The sequence below is a fragment of the Gymnogyps californianus genome, chromosome 19 (assembly GCF_018139145.2).
Source record: "Gymnogyps californianus isolate 813 chromosome 19, ASM1813914v2, whole genome shotgun sequence".
NCBI classification, from domain to species: domain Eukaryota; kingdom Metazoa; phylum Chordata; class Aves; order Accipitriformes; family Cathartidae; genus Gymnogyps; species Gymnogyps californianus.
The window spans coordinates 4202460-4222785 of NC_059489.1; the positions used below are offsets into that span (position 1 = coordinate 4202460).

Sequence of the window (20326 nt, forward strand, 5' to 3'; positions counted from 1 at the left end):
TGTCCATTAATTTCAGTGGCAGCAGGATCAGGCCCACAGCTCAAATGAAGCATGCAGTCCTACAAAGAAACATCTTCTTGATATTTTTGGGGCAGGACCTGACCTTGAGAGTGCTGAGGTGGAGTACACTGAAGTTGAAGTATCAACGCTTGATCCTCACAGAGGTAATAAACTGTCTGGCCTCTATGGTTAAGTTTTGGGAGCAACTCTGGGCATGTTGCTACTCCCTGACGCTGGTCTGATATTGGCACCTGTGAATGTAAGAGCAGGTTGTGTTTTGTGTGCATGACAGTTTCATTCCAGTAGCGCTCCTTAATCTAGATGATGCTGTGGCAACCATGCTGTTGTTCATTGCAGCCCTTCTTCCCCTGGGATCCTCTTGTGCACTTGCCCTTCCCATCCACATGAGGTCTGTGCAGAGCAGGGCTCCCAGCTGGAGCTGTGGCTCTGAGCAGAAGGCAGCCTGCTGTGAATCTTCATGTTATAGGGTCCACATTGACTGAGAGCCATTTGAGGTTAGCCACAGAGGAGGATAATGGAGAAAACAAAGCAGTGGAATTTCCTCCTTTATAAAGGAACTGGTTGAAGGGTCAAAGCTGTAATTCACTTGTGATAGAGAAGGGAGAGAGACCAGCGTAGATTTAGTCTCTCAGTCTGGAGAGGCCTGGAGACCATCCTGGATTTTGTGGCACATTAAACAGAGAAATGAGAATATTGATGCCGAGATAACTTTGGCCTCCTACCTGTAGTTCTATGATAACGGTAACCAGACCTCATAGCATGAGGCTAAGGTACATGTTTCTGCAACCTTGAAGGAGAAATATCCACTGAAATTTATTCTCAACACCCAAATGCACACTTCAATCATTCTGTGTCATCTCGAGAACTGTGATATCATTATGCCCTTGTGATGAAAGCTGTTAAATGTTTCAGAAATTTACAAAAAGTTTCAAGTAGCTCAGAGTGAATAAAACCCACAAGAGACGTTTATGCTATGCTCTAGCTTCTTTGCTTTAGCAGAAGGAAAAGCAGACTGAGGAAGAAATGGATAAATTTGCTTTTTCCTGGTAGAAAGGACCACTCACTTATTTCAGAGACCAAAGACATGATTGTTTAATTAGTAATACAGATGTTTGGGCAAAAGTGCTCACTCTTCAAGCTTGGCAGCAAAGCTGTCCCGGAACAGCCACTCGTCCTGTTCTTTCTCTGTTTTCACTTGCTGGTATCATTCATCACAGAGTTTGCCCTGTGTTCTAAGCATGCTATTTATCCACCTCTGCTAAATTCTCCACTGAGATACCATAGTTGTTGTACTCTTTTCAGAATAGGGCTAATACTTAATTGTTCCAACTGTTTCTGAGCATGCACTACACAATACAATGGTGTAGAATGGTAAAGATATGCTAGTGCATGATTATTTAAATTAAAAGCCCTATTAAATGCATGATCAGAACCTCTAAAAATAGTCTTTTCATCCTGTTCCTGATATATAACTCTATTCCAGTACACCTGTCATGGTTTAACCCCAGCCAGCAACTAAGCACCACACAGCCACTCGCTCACTTCCGCTGCATCGGGATGGGGGAGAGAATCAGAAGAGTAAAAGTGAGAAAACTCGTGGGTTGACATAAAGACAGTTTAATAGGTAAAGCAAAAGCCATGCATGCAAGCAAAGCAAAACAAAGAATTCATTCACTACTTCCCATCAGCAGGCAGGTGTTCAGCCATCTCCAGGAAAGCAGGGCTCCATCACACCTAATGGTTACTTAGAAAGACAAATGCCATAACTCCAAACGTCCCCCCCTTCCTCCTTCTTCCCCCACCTTTATACGCTGAGCATGACGTCCTATGGTATGGAATATCCCTTTGGGCAGTTGGGGCCAGCTGTCCCGGCTGTGTCCCCTCCCAACTTCTTGTGCACCCCCAGCCTACTCGCTGGTGGGGTGGTGGGTGAGAACAAGGTGGGCCTTGACTCTGTGTAAGCACTGCTCAGCAGTAACTAAAACATCCCTGTGTTATATCAACACTGTTTTCAGCACAAATCCAAAACATAGCCCCATACTAGCTACTATAAAGAAAATTAACTTCATCCCAGCCCAAACCAGCACAATACCAGACTGAGTAATAAGATAGTATCCATGCTATGTAGACTGAACCCCATTAAACTGCAAACTGCAAAATAATGTTTAAAAGATAGTGTGTAAATGAGATCAGATTATTTTAACTGAATGCTGTCTCATGTTACAGACCTATGTATGAGATACAGAACATTAATTGATTCTATAAGACTGAACTGTGCTTCAAGTACATTGAGATATGATAGCTCCCTAATCTATTTCTTTTGTTGCACCCAGCACACAAGTGAATGCTTGGCAAATGCATGCTTTGGTTAAGTAAATGGCAACTGCACTGCAAGTATTTAATGTGTTAATCTTTCAGAGCATCTTGAGGATGCTGCTTAAATGGAAGGAGTTGTATGAAACCAAGTTGCAAGATTAATTATTTCAGCTCTGCACTGCCTATCACAATGAGAACAGGATGAGATTTATTCTTGGGAAAAGAGAAGCAAGTTTCTTTATATACTCTTGTACTAATCATGTACACCCACAAAAATAATTCAGCCACAGGACTGCCACCGATACTTCTGCCACATTGATGTTATTGTACAAGTTTTGTTTCAAATCATAATATTCTTTCATGTCTGTCTGTGGGTTATGACCAGTCCTTCTTAGGGAACAGACCTTTCAGATTATCACCTAGCTCCAAGTCCCTGTCGCACCTCTTTTGATTCCACCTATTTTCTGAATGAAGACAAAGTATATCACGCTTACCTTTTCTCTGGGCATGCATATCTCATCCAGCACACTGCATGTAGAGTCTGATTCCTTCTGCCTTTTGAGGAACTCCAGATTTCTTTGATCTCTCAGAACTAACTTCAAATTAATTTATCTTCCCAGTCATTTGTTCCTCCTGCCACTGTCTTCAATGTCAGTACTAATGTTCATCTCAGGAGCAGGAGAATCATATTTTGTGTATTGTGGAAGACTACTGCAATAAATGCTGCAGTATCTAAGCTATAACAGCAGCCTTTATGTCACTTTTGGGAATTGGGAATAATTGAATACCACCTCAAAATAAGTTTACATAATTGTAGAAGGATGTACATCTTGTCTTTGACAGTAAAGAACTACTTACATTTGAAAACAGTAGTTTCACCCTGTTTTTCCAGCCATGTCTGCACTACCTGGTGATTTCTGAAACACTTTAACACAGTATAATGGTGAATAGGCTAGTGCATCAAGAAACTTTTATGTACTATGCCTCTGTATGAGGAGCAAAAAACAGGGTTCATTACAGTGTTACTGATAGGGAGTGCTAAGCTTGCTAGAAGCAAATTTTCACTGCTTTATTTTAAAACGTCCATGTGGGAATAACTTGATACCTACTTTTTGAAGTAGGGGTGAAGAGGCTAGACAAATACAAGGTAGAGCTGGGGCTACACAGTCCAGCTCTTATTTGGGGTAGTCATAGTGGAATGTTAATTTGATATTTAAAGAGGTGGTAATTCTAGAGAATGATTAAATTGAATACTTATGGAGATCATATGTTTGACAAAAATATAGTGCTTATGTTTTCTAAAGCTTAGTTGTGCAAAAAGATGGCAAAGTGATTTAGACCCTTTATTGTTAATCCAAGCAAACCCAAAGGCTAGTGCTACAGTAAGATCAGGAAATATCCCTAAAGTGAGAAGGGAGAAACGGCTAATCATGGCTGAGTAAGAATATGCTCCTTCTTTTACTTTTATAGCTGGTTAGGTATCTGCAGAGTGGCAACATTATAAAGTTAGTGGGAACAAAATGTCAAATCATCCAAGTAATTTCTCCTAGCACGTTTTTTCAGTGCTGAGATGACTTTTGGAAGATTAATAAAGAAAATAACATGGGCAGTGGCATTATATCACAATTTAATGAAATGGGTTTGGGGAAAAAAAAAAAAGCAAGCTAAGGAAATGCCTCCCACCAAGTCTTTCCACAGAGTCAACAGGCATAGATTTAGCACTGTAATCTGCTAAAAAAAAAGTGTTCCAAATGAGATGAGCTACCTCATTAAAATTCTGAGAAGATTACTTCTTACCTCACTGGAAATGGAATTGATCATTTAAGAAATAGTCCATAAGCATATGAAATGCACTTCAAGATCTTCAGACTATTTTGCAAAGAAAGTTCATGCCAAAACTGCAAGTTTGAAAGCTGTGATTAGGCACTCGGTGAAGTGTAACTCCTACTGTCGTTGAAATTAATAGCAGTTTTGCAACTCAGTTCTGATGTGTTAGCTCCCAGCATTTAAAGGATCCTTAACAGAATTAAAAAAAATGAAATTAGCTTTGGGAAATTAGAATGTGGTGCCAAAGACACTTAGGTTCTTCAGAGCGATGCAAAACAGTAACAGTCCTGATTCTGAGTCTGGCTGCAGATCAATATGTCTGAATTCTTTAAATGTTTTTTTAATAGCTAAAGTACAGGACTCTGTATCCAGAAATGTGAATTTTCTTTCCAGTTTCTTGCAGAGAGGGAACAACCATTTTCTTTTTTTTTTTTTTTAACTAGAAAAATCTAACTTCCTGGTTTATTGGAGATCCACAGAAATTGGAGGTGATATTAATAGAATTCTGAGGTTTTTCTAAGAGACTCATTTTAACTGAAATGAATGAATGTTTCTAAAACACTTTGAGATCCTTGAACAGCAAGCTGCTAGACCCTGCCTGCATAGGCCTTTATACCAAATGAAGAAAGTGGTTTTAAATGTACAGAGTTCTGGAGCACTTTGCTCTACTATGGTTGCCCAGGGATTCTTAATCTACAACCATGCAAAAAATCAAGGAAATTGTTCTAATCTCCTACTAGCCAGAGCTGTGTTTACACTGACCACAGAGAAACCGAGTTCTTGCTATTTTCAGGCCTTTAGACAAGGCTCTGTCCCTTCCCTACTGGGGTAAGTGCCTGTAGTTTGGTATCGAAACTCTGTGGATAAGTTTTCACAGATGTCAGATAGCAAACAAGGAAGAGCTTTTTGCTTGCCGTCTCATACAAGAGCAGAGGTTTACAGGGGCTTATCTGTAAACCTAAGGGTCTGAAAAGTATGTGTCTAAGACTAACATTGCATTTGTATCCCAGCTGTGTCCTTGGAGGCACCAATCTTCTCTGTCTGCTTTTTCTCCTTACTTTCTATCTTTCCACAAGCCACCTTAGCCTTCACTCCTGCTATGTCCGCCTGATCTCAGTGCACTAATGGAAGAGTCTGCCATGCTGAGGAACTGAGAGGAGACCTTTCCCGGATAGTACCTAAATAGAAGCTGTGCAGTGTGAAATCTGCAAATATTCTTCTGAGACATTTCACAAAGAACAGCAAATTAGATTATTTTTCTGCCCATAAGATTTAATCAGGCTAGTTGCCAAAAGAGGGTGTAGCTAGTCTTCCAAATGATAGAACTCCTCAGGTCTAGGATCCCTAAATCCTTAGAACAAATTGAAGAAGCTCTTCAAAGTGATCCAGAGAAACTGTTCTCTAGTGGTAGATGTCTCTGTAAAATTAAAGCGGTATCAATTTAAGTTGAGAAGATCATTAGAATGGTAAAGTCAAATGTAGAAAGGGAAGCCTATTTTCATCATCATTTTTATATAGAGGGAGACACATCTCCCTCTCAGAACCTTACAGTCTGGGTTTGGGGGAGGGGGTGTAGCTGTTTTTTCACACAGGCTCCACAGGCTCATTGCTGCTTATGTAACTACTTCCTCTGAAAGTAAAACAGTGTGTTCTGTTTGTTTAAGGAGCTTTTCATAAGGCAAACAAAAAAAAAAAAAAGAAAAGAAATTGATTCTGTGCCAATACATTTTCCAGCTCCTGTACAGAAGGGGACTGAAACAGTTTATAGTGAAATCAGAAAAAGCTAATAATGGTAAGTAAGCTAGTGAAAAATTAAACACATAAAGGAAGCATTTGTATAGAGATTAGGGATTAATTTGTGACTGAATAGTTTAGAAGATAAATGCCATAAAAAGAGATCCAAGTCACATAGGAACATACCGAAGGGCAGCTACGAAATCACAGATGACGATAAATTGTACAACACCTTCACGGCTTCTCATAAATCAATGACATTTAATACAGTGAGATTAATATGTGTGATATCTACTTCATCAGCCCATTTGCACTGTATCTGCTAAGTAGTTTGACCATACATCTGGATCTGAATCTGGAGCTGCACATGCCCTGTTAGGGATTAGGATGCTATGTTGTGTTATCTCAAACTGCTCCTGAACAACACTTTTCCTCTTAGCTGAGCATGTTTGCCATGTGTTATAAAATATTACACTGGTTTTGGATATAACCCCAGCAAATATCTACAAAGCCTCCAACAACAAACTAAAAACCTTTAAAGCAATATGATCACTTCAGTAGGGTGGGTTGTTTGTTTAAAGCACCATCAAAAAGTGTCTCAGATTATATGTGCCATCCACTCTACCCTTCCACCTCTTGTAACACAGACTTTTGTATGCGGGCATTAGCAGCTTACTGGCAATTACTGTCTATAAATGTTCCAGCAGTAATGAGTTCAGAGACAGTAGGTTAAAAGCGTTTCTTCATAGTTTGTCAAAGACTGAATCAGAAAGGATTTCCTTTCCTCTCTTTGTGTTAGAAAGTCTAGATTTGTAAATATTAGGGCCGTAAACTGTTCAGGTTTTGTCCCCATCCATGTTACCAACTGGGTTCGTTGTGTGCCATTTTTAATTTTTGATCATTGTGTTTTAATTTGCTATTTTTCTGTTTTATAAAGGATTTCCCACCTGCTCTAACACAGTATTCTGTTTCTAGGGAATCTTCCATGTGAGGGTCTCCAAGTACTTTAGAAAACATTACTTAATTTTCCCTTGTGAGGACTTATAAGGCAATTTTTATCTCTATTTTACAGCTGAATAAACAGAGAGATTAGGTCATTTGTTTAAGGCAACGTGTTTAGAGAGTGACAACACTGGGAACAGAATTTCAGAATCCTGACTCTTGGCTTGGTGCTGAGCCTGTATGTTGTACTCATTTTTCACAGCCTTGCAGTGAAAAGCAGAATATCCTTTACACTATCACCTGGCAGCATCGTGAGAAAAAAACAGCTCATTTTGGGGCTGAACCCAAAGGCCACTAATGTTCTGAAACGTTTTCCAGTGAGCGTGAATTGGACCTGTAACAAGCTGCAGAAGCTGACTATATAACCCCTTGCTTCCTTTCTGCCAAGGTGTGAAGCTGATTATTACACCTTTCACCATTCCTATTTTTGACATAGCGGAAAGTGTTATATTCTAGAAGGAAGTTTTGTGAGTTGTAGTGTAAACTCAAGGTTGGTACAGCAGAGCTATAATTCAAAGCGTTATAAGACTGTACTTGCCATAAAGTGGGAACTGCAATAAAATGAGCTATGATTGAAAGACTGAGCTGTATTAGCCAGATGATACGCAAACGCCCCTTAATCTTGCAGTCCACCTGCTCTTTTATGCATAACATTCTACAGTTTCAGTTATTCTTGGAAACATAGTAACAGTTTATTGTTTTAATCACGTCTGTTTTTCCTGACTGATACACAGGAAAAGTGTTTCAAATAGATAAGCAGTGCATCACATAGCTAAGCAGTTGCTTTGGATAGCTACATTACAGTCTATTTAAATGTAACATTTACTTTGATTTTTGATAGGCTGTGTGATTGCAAGATGGCAAAGTATAAATGCAGCAGAAGATGCCTAGAAAATAGGTCTATCTTCTTAAGTACTTTAATAAGTGTTAATGTAAGTATATTAAAGGCCAATTGTGAAAGATGTTGAACATTACTAGTGGGTGCAGAAGTTGGTTTACCATTATGATCTTCACTACGTTTGAATATTCTTTGAGATTTTTGAGCAAATGCCCAAGAGTACAATCTACTTCAGGAAGTTAATTGTTCAGACAAGTGTGTCCTCTGGGGAAATTACATTAATTTGGGAATTGGTGTTAGCTACACAGTTGGACAGATTTAACACCTAAGACCTATGTAACATTTTATTATTATTTGTTTGTAGGTAACTATTGTGGTTAGGTTTGTTTAATTAGAATTAATTGAGTGCTTCATAAGCAATTTTGTCTTTTTAAGGAGTTGTCTGTGCATTCCAGAAATTGTGTCCACTAGAGAGGAAGCTGAAAAGCTGTCAGTAGTTATGTCTGACGCAATTCTTTGTGACTGAGCTAAAACATTTTTTCTTTTCATTTTTCTGATGGCTCTTACTGCTGTCCCCAGTAAGGCAGATGCCATGTCAGTAACCAACTTCTCTTGTATTTTGAGTTCTACAACTACTGCTTGTCTGTATCCCAAATCATGAATCCATAGTGCAGATAATGCTCTGACCTTTCCCAAGCCCCAGGCCTTTGGCAGTGTGCTGAGCATCTTATTTCCTGGTATTGGCTATGTTATCTCCTGTTACTATAATTTTAGTGTCTCCATCACACTATGGTAAGACTTCCCATCCTATCTGCTGTGCTGCGTTCCTTATTCTGAGTACCAGGCCTAAAGAGGTGTTACATTAAAGATAGACAGAAACAAACTGTCAAATGCACATTTCCAATCCCAGAAGACCTGCATGCAGTTAACTACTGTTAACCCGTTAACAGTAGGAAAAGCAGGTTATTTGTGAAATTCAAGTCTAGTCAGGTATATTCTGATTGAAAGTCCAATAATAGTACTGTAGTCAGAGAATGTCAATCTCTTTAGTTGGACGCTAGATTTCGTCTGATATAATGAGAGGTTTAAGGAGGGTGGTGATCACTAGCATTGCCTCTGGAAGCAGCTCGAAGAGATGAAGTTGTTCTTGCATTGTTATTGAAAGGTTAGTTTAATTCTGAGAAAGAAGATTCAGTGTTCAGGAAGTTCACCCAGGTATTGATTTAAAACCTTTTCTAGAGCAATATGCTGTTACTTTAGTATTTTACATAAAATACCTAAAGCTTCAAGCCTCAGCTTTAAATCAAACCTTACATCCAAATGGCAATTTGGGGAATGGTCACTATTAGTACCAGTCAGGTCAATAACACCTTTGTCTAAAAGTCCTTCACACCTATCAGGATGAACTAATTTCCTTAAAATAGTGCTTTCTCTGGTTGGTCTTTGAAAAGGCCAAAGTATATTGGGAATCAGGAATATCCAGTTCAGTCCCAGAGCTGTTGCTTTTTGTTCAGAAAGAATTGAGACACTCCGAGACTTAAGCAAAACAGGCAATTGTCTAAATCAACAGACTGCCAAGAATGATAAAATTACTGTGGCCCTGCTGCCTACTTCGCCTGTGCTGGAGTCCCAACAGGCTAGGCTGGCAGCTGATGCTCTTCCTGAGGGAGGGGTCAGGATGTGTCAGATACTAAGTTCAGCTGGGTGGGTGTAGGCTCTTTTAGATGCATGATTTACTTCCATCACACCTTTCATCCTCCCAAGAGGCAGTAGGGACAGGAAATCCAAGCATCTTCATACTGGTTCTTTATCTCAGCTCCACCCCTTCCCTCAACATTGGTCCCAGTTCTTGGGGTAGCACAGTCTTGTTCATATTGCTGAGAAGACTAGAGCCAACTCCAGTTCACAGATTTCCTTACATTTTTACAGGGCACTGCTTGTGGAAGACAATGTATTAGTATGTTCTTGCTCCTTAGTGAACTCTGCCTTTTGCTCTGTATCAGATCCAAAGCTCACAGAAGCCAGTGATAGGCTTTGCACTGATCTTGATGTGCACTGAATTGAACTCATAGTGGCTTATTGCAAGATAGTTACTTGTAATATCTTATTAGGAAAATGGAAATCTAGTGAACAAAATGCAGAGCCAGCCTTTATGCTGCTAAGTCTGGAAAAATGAATTGGTCACGTGGAAGCAACTGCAGTGGCGAGACAGGAAATTCTAAGAATCCTATTGCAACCAACAATGTACTATGGAAAAATAAATATATCCCAGTGGAAAGAGGCATGAGAAATCCCCATTGCATTCAGTGGTTTGGAACAAACTATTAGAAATCAGTTCTAGCAATCAGGAAATCTGCTCAAATACTTTCCTGCTACTGAGCCTCAAGCTTAACACCTCTGTACTTAGCCAGAATTTCGCACTGAATGCCTTTTCCAGCACAGAGAAAACTCACAGGGTCTGGGGATTCATTACGTTATTCAAAACTCAGGCCTTACGAGCACATGCTAGTTGCATGCAGTCCAAAATCATGCAAATAACCTTTTCCTTCTCCAAAATAAAAACTCTTTGGATCTTTAGGTTTCAAGACATATTCTAGACCAAAGCCTGGATCTGAGAGACATTGATTCCAGAGCCAAATGCTTACAATAACTGCAGCCAAAAATTAGTCAAAGCCAGATGGTTTCAGTAAGGCACAAATATGCAGGGAGCTTCTGACCTTGCTTGAACCTAAAATGCAAAGCTGAATTGCGTGCATGCCCCTGTGTAAGATCTGTTCCCAAGCTGCCTGCCAAGATTCTCTGTTAGAAGCTACTGCTCCAATAAAGGGCTTGGCAGAACGTAGTGTGTGTCTGCAGTTCAGCACCTTCAGTTGATAATCTAGCATCTTAGCTTTCACCAGTGTTGAAGATGGGTTTGAGATGGATTATGAATTGCAGCTGTTTAGGCATGTATTCTCTTCTCCATAACATCTAGCAATGAGAAAGGGCAGAGCAGGTGAGGATGACAGTGTCTTAAATTCCTGCTGTTAATGTTTTCCTTTGTAAAAATGTGTTCTTTGAATTTAAAACCCCATCAACTAAATGCAATAGCAAGAGTTTAAATCTGTCAGAAATCCCTAAAAACACCTACCTTTATTAGACTTGGGAATCTTTTAGAAATCATGAGCACCAGACCTTCAGCTCTGATTCCTTTCATGAAATATGCAGCTTCTTGTTTGCCCTACTATGGAAGCTTGACCAATTTTTCTGCATATGACTAGAATCCAGCATATCTCCTTTCCCTGTTTTTGTTAGTAAGGGAAAGCCAGATGTCATTTGAAAATTTCTCTGTTCTCTTTCATCACAGTAAAATCAGTGTGTTTCCAGTAAAAACACTTCATATTTTTAACAGGAATGAAATAAAAAGGTTGTGAAAAGATTGACGTAGCAAAGAATCAGCAAAAGCACCATATCATTGTGCTTTCATTAGAGGCTACATGCTGGCTTACCTGATTGGTACCTTTTAGGAACCATATGGCCTTCCAGCAGCACTTTCAAAGGACACAGGTTATGACATTCTCCTGGTACAGATATGATACGTAGCTAGAAAGCCACACTATTTTGAATCTGGGTGACAGATAACAAGGAGGCGGGATATCTGTTATTGTGACCTAGTAGCTTTGGGGTAGCAAACATCCCGTTGTTTGAAGTTTGGAATTTATACAGAATTTCTCATTTGCTCCTTCCTGTAAGCACAATACATTGTGACAGAGGGTAAACTACAGCTCATTAATACCTCACTTCATAGACCTTACATACAGTTTTGTCCACTTAAAGTCAAGCTTTGATGTAGCACCTGGTCAGCATTGTTTTTGTTCACTTCTGTCAGCTTTCAGGACACAAAAAGCTTTACGTGTTTCACATGTAACTTTTTGTTTTGTTTCTTATCAAGCTGGCTAAACATATAGGGATCAATCTTGCCAAACATTGGGATCAATTTTATACTGAAATTAAGTTTATGCACTGGTATAAGGTGCTGTAGTCACCTCAGCTTTTAATCCTTTTCCTAGGCTAAAGGTTCTGGGTAGAACTGTCTTGGAGAAAACTCATAGTGTACAGTGCCAGCAACATTCATGTAGTCTCTTTGTGTTTCAGAAATTGCAGCCTGATTGTATACTGTGTTCATGGTCCTGCTTTCAGTGAAGCAGAATCACAATCCTAATGCAATAAAAATGCGGATGGTAGAAACTGTACGCGCTTAACTGCACCACAAATATACATGGATGTAATCATAAAGGAGAGAGAAAAAGAGACTTTGGCATTGTTATCTGCAAAGTTAGATTCACCTGTGTTCATTTTCCTCATTACTTCTGCTGGCTGGCAAGGGAGTTTCTAAAAGACCTTTATTGGTCTATTTATGGTAGTAGTGCTTTTCATAATATTCTTCATTTAATGATTTCAGAGAACTTTTCAAAATTTACATAAGTGTTCTGCCTATAGGAGGACTGATGCTATTATTTGCTATTTAAAAAAATACATACTTAAAACCCCCCTAGATTCAGAGACTATCCCACGTTTATAGAAAAAATACTGGCAGGATTAACCCAGAGCCCTAGTCCAAACCCTCTGCTTTGAGCGTTAGATTAATTTCCTTGACACAACCTCTCTCCACTGAATTTGATATACTTTCCAAGAAAATACACTTCAAGATTCAGCACGTACTTTTGTCATGTGTGTAATATCTTAACAAACCATACAAAAGAGCACTTTTAACAAGACTCGAAGTCCTCTTCCAAAAGCAGAGTTACTTTCCTCATGTCTCTAGATTGCCTTACTTTCAGAGGGCAAAGAAATACTTATGTTTTAGTATTCAAACGTATTCTGTGAAACTTCTGAATAGCTAAATCCACTTTTAAAAAAAAAAGCCTGAGATCCAATCTTAAAGTTCACTGATCCTAAATGGAAAGAGCCTACTGGCTCTCAGGCTTTCATTGGGAACAAGCATCTTTGTATTAATAAAATTTCAGGTGTCTTTGCAGGTTCTTATTTGGCTCTGAAAATTGTATCCTATACTGGATTTCTGCAGTAGGTTATTTTCCTGGCAAGGAATTGGAAGAGGAAGTATAATGCTCATGAGAACTTGCCTCTAAAAGGAAGACTCTTTTTTGTCCAGTAACAGCTTGTGCTCTCAGTAGAGACTTCTACTCTGAACCATAATCAGGAAAGCTGTCAAACATGTACTGTTCAACATGGTCTTTGAAATGTCTGGTCCCACCCATGTACTTGAGTTAAGCTAGTGCTTGGATACTTCTTAGGACCAGAGCTTGAACCTTAGTTGTAGGTAGCAATTTCACATCATTGCAAGGTGAACAAAAAAAGTCAGATTAGACATAAAAGTCTATTTTCCAGAACATAGAACTGATCACCCTGCAATGTGCCACTTCATAATTTATACATTGTATTTTATTTTGCAGATCTTGTGGAAAACAGGCATTCTGTAAGTATACATTTTATGCAAGCAGTTCAATATAGGGAAATTGGATTGACATTATTGTGTATCTAGTGATATAGTGTTCAAGTGTTGCTACATTTGAATTGTTTATTTGTTGTTCAGGATGTTTACTGGACAGCTACTGGGCAATCCCTTCATATATATTCTTACTAATCAGGCTTTCAGTACTACGTTTATAGAATGGTCAGCTTTAAAAGTCCATGGAACTGACTGGTATTTGGTAGTGCTGATACAGGAGGTAGATGACAAATAATGATCTTCCAAGAATTTGTGTTGAACAGCTGCACAGCTTTGGATACGTGCCACAAATATTCATGCTGACAGAATGGCACAAGGCTGGGGATGGTTGCTGCTTGCTTTAGGTTCCTGATGGACCTGAGGCACTCAAGATTTGCATATGAAAACCTGCTAAGCTGGTTAACGTGCGTGGGGGACAGAGCTGTTGTTCCAGTCCCATCTGCAAAATCTATAGGGCGTTTAGTGTCAGTGAATCTCCTCTGGGTGTGCCTACTCACTGCACACACATACATTCTGTGATTGGAATATCCAGAGAAGTGAGGTCCTTCCTAAGATGTGAAATGAAGAGTTAAACTAAGGAGGAATGCTGGATCACCTGAACTTGCAGAAGTCAATTCTATTCACTGTCTGTGACTGTTTCCTTCTTGGTTCATTTTCATCCACTGGTATAGCAAGTGGGATGACTCTAAGGGCTAGTGGTGAAAACTGAGACCTTGTAAGAAATTTTAAACGCAAGCAATTTTTTACCTCAGAGTATATATCTATGTCACAGTTATGCTGCTCTAACCAAGAGGTGAGAATAGTACCATCCATATATGGAGGATCCCAGCTAAACAATTAGGAGTTTTGTGAAGGTTCTGTAGGTGGTGAACAGCTTTATAGGGCTAAGAAGCCGGTGAAAAAATATGGATTTTTTTAAAAGAGAATAAATGTCTTGAATGAGCTGTTACTCTGCTCTCAAGAGATCTAAGAGGTGGGGAACTTACATTTCAGGAGTATTTTTATGAATGTTAGATAAGCTATCTAATCCAACCTCAAACCATGCAGACCGGGTGTTTTTTCTGCCATCCACTTTGTGACTTTGGAACTTGTACTTAACAAGAAAAAGAGAGAGAGAGAGAGAGACTCATAAATAAGAATCACAATAGCACAGTCAACGTCAGCTTATGGCATCCATTTGAGTTTTGAAAGGCTCCATCAACACTCACATCCCCATGGGATAAAAAAGCAGCCCATTGTATTATTTACAGACACTGGCAGTGCACTGAAGGTCACAGATTGTGTTACAACAAACAGACGTATATTAACAGGCCAGTAGGGTTTATATTATCATTGTCTCTCTTAGTTTAAAGGTTTGTTTTTATTCTTTGCTCCCAATTTTCTAAAAATAAATTGAGCTGAACCCTCCTCTGGGTTATACCAGGCATTCCTTGGAGAGTCACGCAGAAGAAAGTGTCCCTGTCCGACACAAAAGGAAAAATGGTCAGGAGTGGCTGTCATAGACATCTGGTGTAAGCTCAGGGAGGAGTTTTTGTCCTTTTTTTTCCGCACCCTACATAATTTATAATGGACATTGGATGAAAGACTAAAGTTTCATGAAGATTTTTTTGTTTTCTTCTCCTGTGGCCAAAAGTGAGTAAAAAAATCTCTCCATGGAAGTATAATGAGGTTGCTTCAGTGAAAATACACTGACTACCCCATGTAAATCACTTTCATCATAATTAATTGGGCTATTAAAGCTTGCTAAACCAGACAATCTATGAAGAAATGTTAGATTCAAGGGAGAAAAATGTCAGCTGAGGGCAGTGTTTTCTTTGTGTTGTCTGTACAAACTCCTGTTAACAGTAGGAGAGTAATAAAACTAGTTAATCTGTAAAACTAATCCCATTTTCAGAAACACACCAAAGAAAAGTCAGGTTTATAACACTTGCACATCTTACTTGAGTTTTCCTAGAAGTAGCCTTATTCAGTTCACATCTGTGACATTGTCCCCTCCTTAGGTACTGTTCATGTACTTAACACAGTAACTATTCCTTTTTTTGAATTAGTAGTGCTTTAAAGTACATCATAGCAAAAAACTAGATTCCCATCTTCTGCTTCTTAAATTCCCACTTCTATTCCCAATAAAGCCTGTGACAAAAAGCAGCACCATCTCTCTTTTGAATTCTCCAGATAAGTGACCTAAAGTTGGACTGGACAGATAAATTTCTTTATAGCTTTTCCATCTCCCCTATTTGCCTCTCAGCACTTTTCAGGCAACATAGATGAGTACAGAAGAGGCAGGGAGCTACTAAGGTTCTTTCTATCATTATTTTCTTGCAATTGTTTTTTTCTGTAGCTCATTTTCACACAGTGCTTAACTGTGATGTACCTCAGAGGTTTGGTCCAAATGAGGAGTTGTTGATCCTACTCATGAAAAGGAAAATGGTCCTTATAAAGTGATCAAGTGGCTTAAACTTCCTCCCCAGCTGTTCTGCTTCTTTTTACCCAAATGAAGTACTTGGCTCAGAGGTGAAGTTGCTTTCCATCTGCTACTCCTTCAATTTGTGAGTAAAAAAAGGCCTTCAGCAGCTAGGCTGGTCAGCTGGCATCTTAATCACATGGAATGCCAGATGGATTACTTAGCTATAGTGACCTGTCAAAAAACTTGTAGAATTTGACTCTGTTTAGGAAGTAATAGCTATTCCAGAAGTGTGTGACAAGGGGCACCCCAGCAGAGAGAGTAGGGTTTTGCTAAGAGCTATGTTTTCAGAGACAGGAGGACGTGCAACCTTTTTGTTTCAGTAATGATGGTGGAGACTCTGCTGTCCTTTTCACTCTCTAAATTCTAATAACAATGTGGGTTCCACTCCTCGGATAAACTCTGTTAACTTATGCAGTTCTGCATTGATCTTCCAGAAGTCACAGGCAAAAAGGAGTACTGCACTGTGGAAAAGAAAGATGAAGCAAATCATTTTAATGAGTGCTAGCCCTGCTCTTGTGCATTTGCCCCTACATAGTTTCTGTCAGAATAAATATAATCCAGCATGGAAATTTAGGAACTTTACTTCATCTTCACTGAGACACCATTACAAAATTGAGCTCAGGGCTTTAGTAAACACTGTGTACTGACAATAAGTGTTGTGTTACACAGAGGCATTGAAAGTGTTTGTATTATGTCAAGAAAGGTGGTGCGTTAGAAAAACAATCAGTTAAAGTTTGAATTATTTGAATTGTATAAAGACCCAATTGCTGTACAGGTTCTGACTGATTTGCAGTCCAGGGTACCTTGAACCTGAATGTCTTGGACTTTTAGGTCATTTAGAAAAGAACCTAATGTTCTGGGTTGGGGGTTGCTTCCCTCTTTCTCCTCTGTTTCAGAAATTTGCATCTTAAATGCCATCCATAGGAAGTATTTGCAAAAGAAATGAATTACTTAGAGAGGAACTGGGAGGAGGTTTCCTTCCTGAAATCAGAGCTGGCAATCTTTCTAAGTTATTTAATGGTCCCAGTTTCTGAAAACGTATTGAAGGAAATATCTCAACAATGAGATAGCCACTTAGCCAAATACTAATTGGTATTGTGTCAAATTTACCTCAGAGGTACATTCTGACTTCATACCTCCTCCTCCCCTATTACCTTTTAGATGTTTGTGTTTGTTTGTTTGATTCGGTCCTAGGGGTACATGAGGACTGGCAGCCTCAGTTAGGACATAGCGTACTTTTAGCTGCCTATTTGTTCAGCCTCAGAATGTACCCTCTGAGACAGAAACCTGTACAATTTAAATCTATTTGGAGAAATTTCTGGTTTTTTTCAGCTACTTTCCCATCTTACTCAAGTGATCCCAAAAGTATTTTGTAAATTCTCAGTAGTAAAGGAATTGCTTCACGTTGCCAGCACAACATAGCCAGCTCTGAAGGGGGACCTGGCATGTGTTTAACTGTGCACAGTAACATGGCGCAGTAGTTTCAGACAGGAAATGTAGATGACGGATGTGTCCATTTAAAATTGTGGGGGGATTTCAGGCAGTCAGGATATGAAAAACAAGGTGATACTCTGAAATAAACACTGAATTATAAACCAGGAATTCCTGCCTCTGACTCATGGGGCAAATCCTTTGGGGGTAAGTCCACAAAAGGAATTAGGCGCCTCGGTGCTGACAGACTAAACTATTAGGTTAGAGGCCACCATGTACTCTTAGCAGATATTTGTTGGAGGAAGACTTGCTTTGGCAACTGATGTCAGGCAAGACTTGAGAGTTGTGAATCCTCAGTGGACAGAATTATTTCTGTCATATAATGTAAAGACAATGAAGTTTGGGATCTCTCTTTGCCCTTTCCCATTGGCTAGCATAGAGGACTCCTCTGTCTGCACACTGCCTTTTGTGGTTCTCGGTGCCAGGTTTCTATGTCCCTGCTGTGTACTGAAGATAATCTATTCAAAGGAGAAGACTTTTGTAGAAACATGGTGTCTAAAAGTTGAACGCTGCATTGCTCACTGTTGAGATACCCAAGTGCTTCTTAGGAAAAGGTTTTCATTCTTGTGGGACTGAAGATGGGGGCCTAATTGTGGCAGCTGAGCATCTACTAGTAAATAAGGGATCTGACTTTCAGATTTGTTGAGTGCCAGTAGTTCCTGTAAGAATCCAACTTTTATCAGTAAGCACCCGGTTGCAGATGTTGGTGATTAACAGTATTGCAGTCTAGCCTGTAATTGTTAACCTAAATCTCCCACTGTCTTATTTCCTTTTTTATCTGATGAAGATAATACTAATATCTCCCCAGGGAAATGTGAGTATTTATTGTACAGTGCTTTAAGGAATAAGTTACTATATTTAAAGTTTTTGTATTGATCAAAAAGGACAGGAGAGGGCAGGGGGACATTTATACTCATACCTTTTTTTTTTCTTTTTTTGGTCTTGTTGCCAACAGAGAATACAAGGGCATCCTGATGCTACTTAGAACAGTCATCTCAAAGATCAGCTGGGAGAAGAAAACAAGCCAAGATGGAAGATGTTGCAAACGTTTCAAAAGCTCTGCAGCACTTATTTGAGTTTGCCAGGCTCTTCTTTTCAAAGTTTATTTCCTTAGGGGGAACAATAGAGATGTTCCTAAAGCATTTAATGGAAAAAATTACAAATAAAAATTCTCATAGGAAAGTGGCTCTAGAAACCACTGACCTAGGTTCTCATCTTTAATTTCTCCTGCTAATGCAATTTTGCCTTTCTAGCCTCTAATTCATCGTGCTCTGAGGAAATAAAAGGGGAAGCTACAGCTGAGGAAGTACATTTCTACAGTGCAGTAACTACTGTGATGCCAGTAGGATGTAGAAATATCTAAGCTTGCTTTAAACTAGCTAACTTGGTTATCAGTAACACTCTACTGTGGCAGAACAGAGCTCAGCACAGCTTGGCCAGCCATGTATGTACTTTGACATGATCTTGCAGCTTGTGCTGAACTCCCTGTGCTGCAGCAGCTGGACTGCTACCAGTCTTGGAGCCAGCTAATTTATAGCTCACTTGGATGCTACACTGCAATGAGGGCCTAACAGAAGAGCAAGCTCTGGGCTCTCTAAAAACTTGAATAACTATTCAGAGATTCAGTACTTTACCAAGTGCTTCTATCAGTAGAGGCACAAATATTCTTTATTCTTTGCTAAACTGCTTTTCCCCTTTAAAAGTTCTGATGCTTGTTGGTTAGTTTGGTGTGGTGGTTCTTCAAGGAATGATTGCCCATCACAGTTATTTTGGATGATGCAAAATATAGGTCTTGAGTGGGTGGATATACTACACCCAGGTCAGTGAGTTTGTACCTGAAAACCCTGTTATGTATAATCCTTATTCCTTTGATTTTAGGAGAGATCTGAAGTCGTACTTGTGTCCAGTTTGTCCAGTATGGAACTCCATACCTACCCTTTTTCTCTGTAGTATGATAAACCACTAACATGGATCCAGTTTGGACCTGGATCTAATCTTTGCAGCCCGTGTTTATCTCAGTTGCATTAGTTTAAAAAAAGAACACAAAACAAAACAGAAAAATTACTGTCCCCAACCCCTTAACCAGCTGGTCTTTGACACTGCAATTGCTCTCCTTTTCTTACTGCAGATTAAATTACTACAGGATCTGGGCCACAGGTAAGAAGGTTCTCATTTTAATTAGAAAATAGTGAAAGAGAGGACATGGATTTGTATATACATATATAGTTACTGCTTTAAGCATTACATCAAAGGTGCAAAACCAGCAAGAAATACAAAAGGGGTTTATATCCTTATTCCAAACGTTTAAATTTTCAAGCTCCAGTTACTGGCTAGTATCTCTAATTTATTGTTCCCTATGCAAATGTTGTTTGTATCATAAGCCTTTCACAAATGACTGACTTCATAGCACTCTTCTGTTGACAAATGTTCTTCCTAGCATCCCATGAGTGTCCATACAAATGCATTAGTATAAGGAATGTGAAAAGGTATTTTAATAAAGAAAACTCTGAATTGAACTTTGCACTGGATCTTGCATGTTCATAGTAGTGACCACTTGCAAATGAATGCCTGTAAAATTTTTTATTAGTGATGAACCATATAGATACATTGTATAAATTTACATATGGAAGATGTCATCTCTGCAACAAGTGATTCCAGGCACTTAGATCTGGTGTCATGAACCAGTTTAGCAGCAGTTAAATGCACTAAATTGGTTTAAGGGTTGAGCACGGGAGTGCTTGCATTCACATAACTCCTTTGCTAAATTACAAAGGTAAAAGTTCCTCCACAAACCTTTCCCCAGTCCCTGGCACAGCTCAGGAAAGCACTGGTTTCTGGGAAGTTTCAGAATGTCATCTGGGCATGATGGAGCAGCAGTGGGACAATTCATTGATCTGTTTCAGCTTGTCTCTTGGCTGGAATAATCCTAAACTATTTTGGATTTAGTCTGTAATAAAAGTTGTTTGCCCTACTGAAGCATATCTGATCTATCCACTTCTTAGAGTGCTGTGCACTGCTTTGAGCACTTCTGTTTTGTCTTCCAGATGTACCAAAAATATTTTAAAATATGGGACATTAGATCAGCAGACATCTCCAGTGAAGACAAGGTAAATGGGCCCATGAA

At 39.3% G+C, this 20326-nt stretch overlaps 1 protein-coding gene across 10 annotated transcripts in view; it reads left to right on the plus strand.

The window, feature by feature from the left end:
* Window positions 1-19723, plus strand: part of PECAM1 (platelet and endothelial cell adhesion molecule 1) — a 35216-nt gene extending 15493 nt beyond the window's left edge. For 2 of the 10 annotated variants that reach the window (XM_050908209.1, XM_050908212.1), the window contains 2 exons: window positions 13192-13214; window positions 18158-18248. In XM_050908209.1, coding sequence (XP_050764166.1) covers window positions 13192-13214; window positions 18158-18187 — 53 coding nt within the window. In that variant the 3' untranslated portion in view covers window positions 18188-18248. Of the gene's footprint in view, window positions 1-16; window positions 58-95; window positions 165-5898; window positions 5957-7005; window positions 7011-10998; window positions 11032-13191; window positions 13215-18157 lie in introns of those variants that run through there. The other 8 variants (XM_050908202.1, XM_050908205.1, XM_050908204.1 and 5 more) reach the window with 8 other exon arrangements.
* The last annotated feature ends 603 nt before the right edge of the window (window positions 19724-20326 follow it).